This window comes from Peromyscus californicus, unplaced genomic scaffold, assembly GCF_007827085.1.
Source record: "Peromyscus californicus insignis strain IS unplaced genomic scaffold, ASM782708v3 Scaffold_5__1_contigs__length_169319896, whole genome shotgun sequence".
NCBI classification, from domain to species: domain Eukaryota; kingdom Metazoa; phylum Chordata; class Mammalia; order Rodentia; family Cricetidae; genus Peromyscus; species Peromyscus californicus.
The window spans coordinates 88725712-88738510 of NW_026294573.1; the positions used below are offsets into that span (position 1 = coordinate 88725712).

The 12799-nt window shown below is 44.6% G+C and overlaps 2 protein-coding genes across 3 annotated transcripts in view; one reads left to right on the forward strand and one right to left on the reverse strand.

Moving 5' to 3' along the window:
* Shoc1 (shortage in chiasmata 1) overlaps positions 1-1066 on the forward strand; it is an 80928-nt gene extending 79862 nt beyond the window's left edge. The window contains exon 27 of the mRNA XM_052717216.1: positions 937-1066. Within this exon, the coding sequence (XP_052573176.1) occupies positions 937-1037 (101 nt within the window). The 3' untranslated portion in view covers positions 1038-1066. The remainder of the gene's footprint in view (positions 1-936) is intronic.
* Positions 1067-5095: 4029 nt separating this feature from the next.
* Positions 5096-12789, reverse strand: Gng10 (G protein subunit gamma 10). 2 transcript variants are annotated; one of them, XM_052716498.1, is made up of 3 exons: positions 12642-12789; positions 8544-8675; positions 5096-5883 (listed from the first exon to the last, which is right to left on the reverse strand). In XM_052716498.1, the coding sequence occupies exons 1-2, from the start codon at positions 12720-12722 to the stop codon at positions 8550-8552; spliced, it is 207 nt and encodes a 68-aa protein (XP_052572458.1). In that variant the 5' UTR covers positions 12723-12789; the 3' UTR covers positions 5096-5883; positions 8544-8549. The 2 variants fall into 2 exon arrangements, with proteins under 2 accessions (XP_052572458.1, XP_052572457.1); XM_052716497.1 differs by having other exon boundaries at positions 5096-5888; positions 12642-12783.
* Positions 12790-12799: the final 10 nt, after the last annotated feature.

Consider the following 12799-nt stretch of genomic DNA (forward strand, 5'->3'; position numbering starts at 1 on the left):
ATGGCGTATTAAAAACACCAGGGTGCTGGAGAAATGGCTCAGCAGATGAAGGCACTTGCCACCAATCCCTGGGACCTAAATGGTGATAGGAGTGCAGGCTCCAGTAAGTCATCCTCTGACCTCCACATCACACACACACACACACACACACACACACACACACACACGCACGCACACACACACACGCACACACACACACGCACACACGCGTACGCACACACGCACACACAAGCACACACACACGCGCGCGCACACACACGCGCACACACACACACTTCACATGCAGAAATTAATTAAAGTTTTAAATAATGATGGTGGAATGAAAGCTGAACAGCTAATAAAATGGAAGCATATTGAATACAATATGAATAGTTTCAGTGGTGTACAGAGACAAAGAACAGAGCATTGTGTGAGTTCAAAGTCAACCGGAGTAAGCCTTGAACTTATTCTAATCTGTGAAGAGGTGCTGGAAACCTTCAGGAATTAGGAAGCCTGCCTGAGTTGCGTCCTGAACTATTTCCAGTGGTTTTATTTAAAAATATTAGAACCAAGAGAGACTTTTAGAGATTGTATAACTTCACAGAAGGGGTTAATGGAATCTGGGGATAAGGAATGATTCACACAATCTATGTATGTACTGATTTTAGACACAGAGCCATTAGGTACAGGTGCATTCATGGTTTTTATTGTTGTTGGTGTTTTGTTTTGTTTTTTTGAGACAGGATTTCTCTGTGTAACAGTCCTGGCTGTCCTGGAACTCACTCTGTAGACTAGGCTGGCCTTGAACTCACAAAGATCCACCTGCCTCTGCCTCCTGAGTGCTGGGATTAAAGGCATACACTACCACTGCCCAGCTGCATTCATGTTTTTTAAAATAACTATTTTTCATAGTTACTTATCCCAATAAAGTGGTTTTCCTCTTTCTCCTTTTGACAGGCTTAATGTACTCACAAGTACCACAGCCCAAAAAACAACGACTAACATATGAAAAAGTCCCTGGAAGAGTGGATGGACAAACCCGGCTGAAGTTTTTATGAAGAACAGAAAGGACAATGCCACATGTCAGATGCTACTTTTTTTTTTTTTTTTTTTTTTTTTTTTGAGACGGTTTCTCTGTGTAGCTTTGCGCCTTTCCTGGAACTCACTCTATAACCCAGGCTGGCCTCGAACTCACAAAGATCCACCTGCCTCTGCCTCCCAAGTGCTGGGATTAAAGGCGTGCACCACCACTGCCCAGCTCAGATTCTACTTTATGATAATCCGGTAACACAATTATTTAGGTTTGATTATAGTCAAAGAAATACCATTATTTTTAGATGTCCTTGGTGTTTCTAGCATATATCCAATTTTCATAATATATATTCTGTCCTGTAACTTGCATCAAAATCTGACTGTCTGATTTGTCAATTAGCTTAATAAACATTAAGACCCCCAAAGTATTCAAATTTATGTGTACTTCACAAGTGTTTTGTCTTTTCAGATTTTTTTTCACTTATATGTATGCATGTGGAAACCAGAGGCCAGAGCTGCCCTAAGTTTCCATCATAGTCTTTTTTTGTTCAGATTTAATTTTTCTTTACTTAAATTGTGTGTATCTGTGTGTTGGTATGTGCATATTGAGTATAGTGCCTGTGGAATCCACAAGAGGGCATCAGAGCCCCTGGGGCCTTAGTTACTGGTGTTTGTGAGTGCCTGATATGGTGCTAGGAACCACCCTCCAGTCCTCTGCAGGAGCAACAAGCACTCCTAGCCCGAGCCCTCTCTTGGGCTCCCCACCCCATCACAGTCTTACGATTTGAGGCAAGAAGTGAGGACCTCACCACAGACAAGTGCAGAACTGAAGCCAGACAAGCTCCATGTTGTTTTCCCTAAGCAAGTTAGAAACAGGAGTTAAAAGGAACTGTTTGCAACCTCAAGTGTAGAAAAAGCTCACATGCATAATATACAAAACACCCCTTCAAATTGGAGGGAAAAAGAAACCTAATAGGAGAAGTAAAATATCTGAACAGATAATTCTCAGAACAAGACTAACTTGTAAACAATTAGGGAAAGCAGTTTCATTGTTCATTATACAGATTATTGTCTATTATATCAACCACTGTTTTTTACCTATCATAGTGACAAAAATGTTGAAAATAGATACCCAGGGACAGCATGTCAGAGAAGACTACTTTCCTACATTGTCTGTACAACCTTTTAGGGCCCAGTTTAGGCAACTGCTAAATAATAAAATGTAAAGTGACTATATAGTTTAACTCAGGAATTATATTACTAAGAGTTTATATTAAATAATTATCAACTATAACATGAAATCTACTTGTAATAGGTAAAAGTTATAGACAACTTGCTACCAGGAGAGATGGCAAAGTAAACAACTTAGAGTATAGAATACCTTGAAACTATTACAAAGAAAGTAAGTGTGCTCTGACAGGAAGTGGTCCATAACATAGTGAAAATGGACAATTCCAGCTTGCTCAAAAACATTTACACATATAGGGAAAACTTGAGCAAGAATGAACTCATTTTTTGATGCATGATTTTGTTCACAAGAACCTATGGCAAGGTTCTAGGAAGTGGCTCTGTGGGTACAGCGATTGCCAGTATTCACAAAGCTCTGGGTTCAGTTCCCAGCAGTTCATAAACTGAGCACGCCGAAGTCAAAAAGAGGCCATGATCCTTGACTACAGAGCTAGTCTGATACATACCCAGGAATCCATGAAAGCTTGTCTCGGAGGGGGAAAAAAGGCCAAGGAAATCAGAGCATTGCACCCACTAAAACGTGCTTGGCAGGAAGGCACAAAGCCGGGGTGAGGCTTCACGCATGCTCCCAGGGGCTCAGTGGCCTCAAGCCGTTGTCTGGTGAGCAGCGGCATCCTCTCCTTTCCTCCCAGTTCTCCACTGTCTGTCTATAACCTCTATTTTGTTGTTTTCCTCACACAAAAAGTGTTGGAATCAGCAGTTACATGGGCTGCGCAAGGTGCTGTTAAGTCCAGAAGCAAATGTCGGTCTTTTTTCAGGATGAAGCCATATGTAACCCTGTGTTCTTCTTAACCAGCTTAGGGCCATAAAGTGTGTTTCCACTTTGCTTAGATTTAGATTCCTATATTTTTACCACTGATTAAATTTTGTAGTGTTAAGCTCCTAACCCCGTTTTTCTATAGCTTTTTGTTGTTGTTTGTTTTTCAAGTCAGGGTCTCTCTATGTAGCCCTGGCTGTCCTGGAACTCACTCTGTAGACCAGGCTGGCCTCAGACTCAGAGATCGACCTGCCTCTGCCTCCCGAGTGCTGGGATTAAAGGCCTGGGACACAACTGCCCAGCTCTATGGCTTATTTTTAATGAGTAGATTTAATTTAACTTAATGCTACTTAAACTCTTCTATAGCACTAGAAAAAACATCTCCACACTATGTTTTGTAATGACTATAATAAATACCAAAATCTAACACTTCAAAAAAGAAAATTACAGAACCTCACTTTTACCGGTGCAAACATTCCAATGTAAGATTACCATAGCAAATGGAAACTAGCAACAATTAAAATAAATCAAAATCCATCTGAGTTCAATTCCTAGAGTAGAGAGTTCCACGACAAGTCATGTATTAATATAATCCCTCATTAATATAACTGGTACATTTAAGGAAAAATTAATATAATGAGTAGTAGTGATGTATTATGTACCCAATAAATTTTGCCTGAAGATCAGAGGACAGAACAAGCCACTAGATTAAACATAGAGGCCAGGTAAATGGTGGCACACAGCCTTAATCCTAGCACTCGGGAGGCGGAGATCCATCTGGATCTCTGAGTTCAAAGCCACCCTGGACTACATGAGATTGACTCAGTCTAGGAGAGAAACAGAACCAGACAGTGGTGGCACACGCCTTTAATCTCAGCACTTGAGGTCTTATGCCTTTGCTTGGGAAGTCACATGCCTTTAATCCCAGCACTAAAAAGGAAGTGATATGGTGGGCAGAGAAAGGTATATAAGGTGAGGAGACAGGAACTAAAGCTTTTCAGCTGAGGAATCCTAGAGGTCAGATGTGGCAGAGGCTTGTTTCTTTGTCTCTCTGATCTTTCAACATTTACCCCAATATCTGCTCTGGGTTTTATTTACAGACCGTTTAGCAGTTCACGTTACAATGATCTAATCCCCTAAGATATTTACCAGCATTCACTTGTTCTGTAGTTTGCAGACAAATAGGTTTCAGTATGCTATTTCCATAATTTGTTTTCAATTTTTAAAAATCATATTGTGAATTCAGCAGCTTGCAAGGCAGTCTCACTAACCCATAAGGCAGTTTTCATCCTCCATGTTTGAGAGAGAAATCGAGAACAGGGGCTGAATTTCCTCACTTTCTGGCCCAGGGTCCCTTCTTCAACTCCCGCAGTGAATTACACGGGCAGATCCCCTATGTTAACCCGGCTTCCACACGCCATCTTCTCTTAATGCACTGCTGGATCTGATGTGCTTACATTCGGGACATTTATATCTGTATAATGTCTACAGTTTCTCTCAATTATCTCATGTAGTGTTCCTGAGGGAGAAAGTGGATCCAAAGAGAATTTTGTTTTTAGTGGAAATTTGGAACGCTTATTAAAATTCTTGTTAATTGAGATAGAGAATGGAACCTATATAATGCTAATAATAGGAAAGGGATGGTTGAAGAAGAAAAAATATTGACAGTGTAAAATTTCAGACAAGATTAAACAGAAAATAGAAGCCTTAAAAGGACACCCACATTATGATTAGTATGGAATCCAATTCACTGATATCGGAATGATGCTTAGAATTAAGGAGGCCTCAGCTAAGGAAGGGCTTCCATTTTCTCCATGGAAATCCGGCTGACGGTCTTGTATTCCCACTTACTTATTCATGGGGGAGTGCCACACAGAGCTAGTCCAGAGAACAGCTGTGGCTGGTAACTGGGGATTGCTTTTCATGTTATGCTTACATCTACTTTTGGAGACAGTCTGCAGGGATTTCAAACCCAAATGCCACCCACGATGTGCAGCCCTGAGACTCAGCAGCAAACAGAAATCCATGGAATCCCAAAAGACAAAACCAAATGCAAAATACTGCTGTCATGAAAAATGATGCGTTAGGCAAAAATTTTATTTCCAAGTTCTTCAAAGGTTATTATAAACACAAACTTTCCTTCTAAAAGTGTCCCCAATTAAATCAAAGGCACATCACCCCAATAAAATACTTGTGACATTAATTCTTTTAGGTTGTAGTATTTCCACATTTTGTTTTTAACCAATTGCAATGTTCTGAATGTAGGTCACATTTTAAACATTTTTTTAAAGGCATAAGCACATTTTTAAGAGCTACAAACACAATTATAAATTGTAAACTAAAGGAACTAAAGAAAGAGCTAACCAACCTCACCCAGGATGGGCAACCTAACACTACATCAACCTTTCAGTTGGCTAAGGAGCATCTCCCAAGTCTACTGTCCAAGTAAGACCATATCTCATTAAAAAATGAAAACGTTCTCCTTTAAAAAAAATCAGGATATCAATTAGTCCCCAATTTTATATTTTCATTTAGTAATTGTGAATTCTTACGAACAAATTTTATTAGAGTATAAAAATGTTAGGAAAATTACAAATACTGTTTTGGAAAATAAACTGTTTCCCTCCTAAAATTCAGACACCCAGTAAGTAAAACATCCTATATCCCAGGCAAAGCAACACAGGTTCTATGAGGGAAGAGGTGCGTCTTAGTAAATTTGGTGGTGAGGATAAAAAAACAAAACAAAACTGATTTCTGTAGAATTTGGCTCTAGGAGCAGGCAACAGAGAAGGTGATTTGGCTGTTGAAACTGTTTTCTTGGTCCATGGCCGCGGTCATCCATCACCATGTGCTTTCCCAGCGACCTTCTGCCCTGTCGGAGAGAGTTTGGTTGGTTTTCACATTAATGAGATGTACTTATAAAGTCACTTCATTTCCTAGCACAGCTAATAGTCACAAAGTAGAAAATAATACATGAATACAATAAAATATGTAAGCCACATCCTTGGGCACACAGACCCATGACAGTGCTTTGTAAAAGGAGATCCACAGTGTCAGAGGAAGACAAGTTACCTTAGTAACCCAAACGCACCGCTTTCTTTACTATGAAAATTGTGCCTGATAGTAGAATCAGCTCCTAATTCAATATGAACAATTTCCTTCTACAAGTATGTGAAAAAGATGATCATTTACTGTGTAAATACAAAATTTGAAATTGGTCTCAAGACTAATAATTTATGTCCTTATCATCTTAAAAAAAAAAAAAAAAAAAAGGAAATGCAGGGGGATGGTGGGCCTTGCCCATGCCGAGCAGCTGATCTACACTCCCAACCATTTATTTATTTTGGGACATCTTGCTGAGTTGTCCAGGTTGACCTTGAACTGGCTCAGTTTTCATCACTTTGTAAAGTTTTTAGGTTGGTGGGTAGGCAAAAGTCGGAGATTGCTCCATTTGCAACATTTCACCATATGCTGCACAAAGCCCTACCAGGAAATGTGAGTGAGGAGAGCTTCCCCTTGCTACAGAAGCAGCCAGGTGGAGAAGCAGCGAGGGCACAACCTGAGCATGCGCACACTGGCAGCCTGCCCTGTCTGTCCTGCATGTTCTCACTGACAATGGACAGGATCTACACTTTTACAATGGTTTAAATGGAGAGGAATCTGAAGAACCTTCCAGAAATCAAAGTGTTGGTAGCACTACAGTTTGCAGGAGGCGATGTTGTCGGGGGCCAACAGGGCAGCCTGACAACCACGGGGTAGAACTGCCCTTCCTCCGAGCACCAGGAGGCTGCGAGGTCAATCATTTCAAGATCCACTCGCTAAGAAAGCCTGAGACTCTGCGGATCTGCGGAAAACATACCTTGCACAAGCCCTCCTTTAACATACTACCTTTTCACGTCAGTGGGTATGGAAACAAAGTAGTATTTCCCTGATGCTGGCCTCCAGGGTGAACCTTCCCGAAAGTCTATACTCAGCTCTTACCTGTGTTTGCCCCACATTTCATTCTGAATCTGCTGGGGGTGGGGGAACTATCAGGGGATAACATCTGGATTAAAATCTGGAGATTTGGGTTGTAGATTTTTTTTTGTTCCGATTCTGTGTTGTTTTCTGTTGCATCCTGGGTCTCATTCTTGGTCAGGTTTGTGTCTGTTCCTCGATGTGAATTCCCGTTTCTAAAAAACGCCTTTGAGAGCGCCTGTTCCTGTTTCAGCCTTTATTTATTTATTTATTTATCTATTTATTTATTTATTTATCTATCTATCTATTTATTTATTTATTTATTTAATGCCCAATGCTGTTTATTGAAGGAGGGAAGAGGTCTTAAATACAGGCTTATTTATTTATTTATTTATTTATTTATTTATTTATTTAATGCCCAATGCTGTTTATTGAAGGAGGGAAGAGGTCTTAAATACAGGCTTACAGCACAATGGGAGAACCCTGGAGGGCAGAAGTTCACTACTGATGTTTTACAATCTTGCATCTAAACTGCTAAAGCCCATTATGCAGGATACACAGACAAGGAACTTCCCTTAAGTATTCAGGAGAGTGGAACCCGGCAGGGAATTAGCATAGGGAGGATATCAAGGTCAAGGTCAGCAAGCAAGGCAAGAGTTACCCAAAACAGGGGCCAGGACCCTACAGGTCCCCCTTTTACTAATAAATGAGCTTCTGACTTAGGTTGTGTGGGACGTCAGCAAGTCACCTTACCCATCATGGAGACGCCTGCCCAGGCCACACAGGCACTCTGTCTTAGGTTGGTGAGCACCCCCCCACTGTTTCAGTCTCTTAACTTGGCCCCTCTTTCTCATTTTTTTTCCTTTCCTCCATTGGTACCACTAGTTCTGAGTGCTCCAAACGCTGGTTTCTTATGCAGTTGGTTTTTAACACTTGACATTGTACTCCCTTCTCTAGAAATGCTTGTAATTTTCATTTTCCCCTAATGGATTTAAACTTCATTCTCATTGACCATAAATCAATAAAATTTTTAAAAATTGGGAAATACAAGACCTCAATGCAAAACAATCAAACTAATGCCATGCCATTATGAACCTGTGAAAATTCCTTTAGCCCGCCCCCTCATATGCATACACACACACACACACACACACACACACACACAAAATCAAGGGAGAAAGCACAGCCCAAGGCCGACAAAGTCAGCCCTTCTGTTAAGTCCTTCGTCCCTAGAGAAACAAGTCAGTCAGAAACACCAGACAGCAAATCACAGCTCTGAGATGCTATAAGAGCAGAGAGGGAATTAAGGTCAAGAGATACTGCAGTCAGCTCAGTTAAAGAGCTCACGTGCACAAGGTGACAGACAGCATGTCACAGAGTGCTGAAGAGAACAGAGCTTCTCTTAGCTAGACCTTTTCCACATGCAGGGAAACTACAGACCAGAATTACCCATCAGGCAAAGTCCAGCCTTTTGACAGGTTTTTGTTTGTTTTTAACCTGTTGCCCAAATCCTTTGGGAGGCTCCCTGATAACATGATGACCCCAGGACGGCATGTGCATCCTAACTCACCAGTCTTCACAGTAAAGCGCAGGATCGGGGCTCCCGGAAGGGGTTGCTTCCAGCTGGGACACCAAGCAGCAGGGCGTCCTTGCAGGCATTCTGCATGCAGTATTGCTGAAGCTCTGCAGCAGCCTGAGAGACCTGAGACAAAGCACAGCGGACACCCTGCTCAGAGCCAGGCCCAGCGGCAGGCATAGACAGCCTGAGGCAGGACACCACTGTCATTATCCAAGGCTCTCTGCTCATTCCACTCACTCATTTCCAGGAAAGACAGCACTCTACAGTGGAGTTTCGGGTACACTGGGTGTGCTTGAACAAAGGAAAAGCTGCAGCTCCCATCCATTTAGAATCCTAGTTTTGAGACTGAACTGGTAAGGAAATGGTTCATTCTCAAGTTCCCAGTACAAATGTCTACTATGTAAAACATGTGACTGTCCAGTCGGTGTCAAACAAGTGAGACTTTCCAGAAAGTACAGCTTTCTGGTTAAGAATGTGCTCTCTGGGGCTGAGGGTGGGGCTCAGTGATAGATTGCTTGCCTAGCACAAGTGAGGCCTTGGAGTCAATCCCTAGCACAATGCACAAGAGTAATAACAGTACTATTGATAATCATCATCATCATGATAATAATAAATAAAACATGGCTATTGATTATGTTTTAGTCATGGTTTGAGTGTGTCCTCCAAGGGCTTATATGTAGAAATTTAATTTTCACTATGAAGGGTGGAGACTTGTTTATGTATTTTATGTACACGGGTGTTTTGTCTGCATGTACGTCTGCACACCAGAAGAGTGCATCAGATCCCAGGAGACTACAGTTATTAATGGTTGTGAGCCACTATGTGGGTGCTGGGAATTGAACTCAGGACCCCAGGAAGAATAGCCAGTGCTCTTAATCATTGAGCCATCTCTCCAGCCACAAAAAGATTGGGAGGAGATTGGTATTAGATAAAGTCATCAGGGTGGAGCCCCCCATGACTAAATACTGGAGGCTCTGTCTGAAGGAAGCCTGAGGGACAGACACAGGCAAGCATGTTCCCTGCCTCCATCACAAAAACCCTATGCTGCCGTGGGAAGTGACCAGCTAGAAAGGCATCAGCAGATGCAACCCCTCTAGACCTTGGACCCCACAGAACCAGAAGCTAAAATAAACTTGTTTTCTTTTTTTTTTTTTTTTTTTTTTTTTTTTTTTGGTTTTTCAAGACAGGGTTTCTCTGTGTAGTTTTGGTGCCTGTCCTGGATCTTGCTCTCTAGACCAGGCTGGCCTCGAACTCACAGAGATCCACCTGGCTCTGCCTCCAGAGTGCTGGGATTAAAGGTGTGCGCTACCACCGCCCGGCAAACTTGTTTTCTTTATGGTACCCTGCATGTGGTACTTAGCTATTAGCAACAGAAACAGACGAATACAATTCTGTTACAGCTGTTTGCCATATGCTTACAGTTAATACCAAGTGTTAACTGAAGTGCCTTAGGGATTTGCTTTTAGTACTAAAAATTTTAGTTGTTAGTATATTAAATACAATATATATAACCAGACTAACATTTAAGCTAGTTTTTCCATCAATAGAAACTCTGATGTTTTCACAATAGTTATAATTGGAACTAATGGGTTTATGTAAGTTATTAATTCCTAAAGACATGCAGAACAAATCATGTCCATGCTTATGCTTACTGGGTATTAGGGAAACAGGTGAACTGCACATGGTGGGGGTAGGTAGGAGACTCTCCCAGGACCCCTGGAGAAAGGGGAGTAACTAGACCCTGGCATAAAGAACATGGAGACAGGTAAAGGGGATGCTCAGAGGAAAACGAACCAAGTGACAGAGGTGAGTGGTTCTCAGCAGGGTCACGGGAGAGATGCTGGGTGACAAGACAAGCCCCAAACCCTGTAAGCTGGCCTCTGCCATGGAGGCTGGGTTGTCCCACCTGGGTTCTTAGAGGCCACTCCAGAGGAGGACTCCTTGAGACGGCAGGCTTCCCAGTCCCCAGAAAGGGATGCTAGAAAACCAGTGTCTGAGTGTGCCAAGAACATCCAGGACTGAGCCCTGAAATGAAGCTGACTAGATTCTGTAATGTGACTCCCTTAAAGCGCTGCCCAAGTTCACCTGAACGCCCAGTGTGTGTCATCATCCACTGTCCTTTCACTTCCCTCGAGGTCAGTCTCTTCCCTGTGACGGATATCCACAGGCGTGTGAGCAGGCATTTGATCGGCTTTCCTTCCAGGTCTGATGCGCAACGATACGGAACACTTTGAACAGTTCCAGCTTTAGCCCTCCACGTCCTCTCCTCAAACAGCCTTATCTCTGCCAATAGCTCCAGCCAACACCAGTAACTGCCACACCTTGGGAGGTGGGGGACCGCGACTGTCAATCATCCAGGGTGGTGTTGATTCTCTGGCATTGACTACCCAGTGACCACTAGCTGTCGCTGCTCCTTGGCCCCAGAGCCACTCTCTGGCATACCTCTTCCTCACCCACCCCCTGGGTCAACCTCCGTTTGCTTCCTGCCCTCAGAATCCTTGGGCGTCAGATGCCAGTGAGGACAAAGGAACCACAAGCGGTACAGGCCTCGCACTTCGCGTCCAGGTTGTGACTGCTCAGGCCACTGCTGAGCCGCGGTGGAAAGCTCTTCCTCCATCCTCAGCTAGTTCCCGTCTCACTGTCCCAGAAGAAAACAGCTTCCTGTTTCACAAGACAGCCGTGGCCACATCCAGTATTTGCATAATCAGAGGCACTGTACACAGAACTCCACTTCCTTTCTCCCTGACCTGGAAAATACCACCCCGAACCCTCCACACCCACCCACCCCTCTACATTCACCGTGCCCCCCTTGGTTTCTTCCCTTGGCAAAACAAAATAAGGACAAAGTAAAAAAAAACTCTCCTATCACCCCCCCAACCCTTTTTTTATTTTCGAAATTAAAAAAAAAAAGTTATTTCCTCTTTAAAATTAGATTTTTTTTAAACCTGCCTGGCCTCTTACAAAATCCAGAGTAGGTTACTACACCTTACTGGCACTTCTCCGTACTCCGCGCCTTTACTGTAAGCCTGGCTATCTGAAATCATTCTCTTTATTGGTCAATCTGTTTGTATACCGTACCCATCTGAACCCCCTATTCCCTGGAGTAGCATCAGAATTAACACACTACTGAGGAAATTACCTACCATGACGGTGCATCCACACCTACCTACACACCGCAAATCAATCACACACTCAGCCAACTGAGTAAACACTGGCGGTGGTCATGAGCCTCCGTTTTATTTTATCTTACGGGTGTGTTGACTGCATGTCTGTCTGTCTGCAACACGTGCATGCCTGATGCCCGAGGAGGCCAGAGGAGGGCATGAGGTCCCCTGAAACTGTTACTGATGGTGGCGAGCCGCCATGTGTGGGTGCTGGGAATTGAACCTGGGTCCTCCAGAACAGAAGCCAGGACTCTTAACCACTGAGCCATCCCTCTAGGGTTTTGTTTTGTTTGTTTGTTTGTTTTGGTAATCCTTCCCTCGCCTTCTCCGGGCAATCCCTTTCGATTTGTCCCTGGTGGCACGCTACAAGTTCTGCTCTTCGTGTATTTCACACTCACACGTATGTCAATGACTTCTTTGGGCCTTGTGCTGCGGGCTTCCGCCCACACGGCTACATCTCTCCTGGACATCTCTAAAATCCACAGACCCCCAAACGGAACTCATTTCCCCAAACCCTCCCTCCCGATGCCCCAGCTCCAGCATCCTTCTTCGCCCTCGCTCTCATCCGCCCATTCAGTGGCCTCCCTCCCCGTCTTTAAACAGCATCCTCCTGCTGCAGCGGCTCAGGCAGGGTCCAGGCCGCCAGCGTGTCGCCGGCCCGGGGTGGACACGCCCACGGGGCCCTCGGGCCTCCGCCACGGCCCGGGACAGGCTGCGTCGCCGGGCACCCGTGGGGCCTCCAGCGCTGGCCCGGGGGTCGCGGCCGGAGCCAGCCCGCGTCCACGCGCGGCTCGCGAGCCCCCCCCGGCCCCGGCGCGCGCCCGGCCCGGCAGCGGCCACCTCCGCCGGGCCGCGCGGCCTCCTGCGCGCCGCTCGCTCCGAGGGCGGCGGGGCCGGCCCGGGGTCCCGCCGGGCGGATGCTCACCTTGATCCTCTCCACGCCGGCCTCCAGCTTGAGCTGCTCCACCAGGCGCTGCATGGCGTTCACGCTGGCCCCGGAAGACATGGCGGCTGAGGCTGGCGCGCCGGGCCCGGCTGGGAGGAACCGCGGCCGAGCGGGGTGCCGCCCCGGGGCGGGGAAGG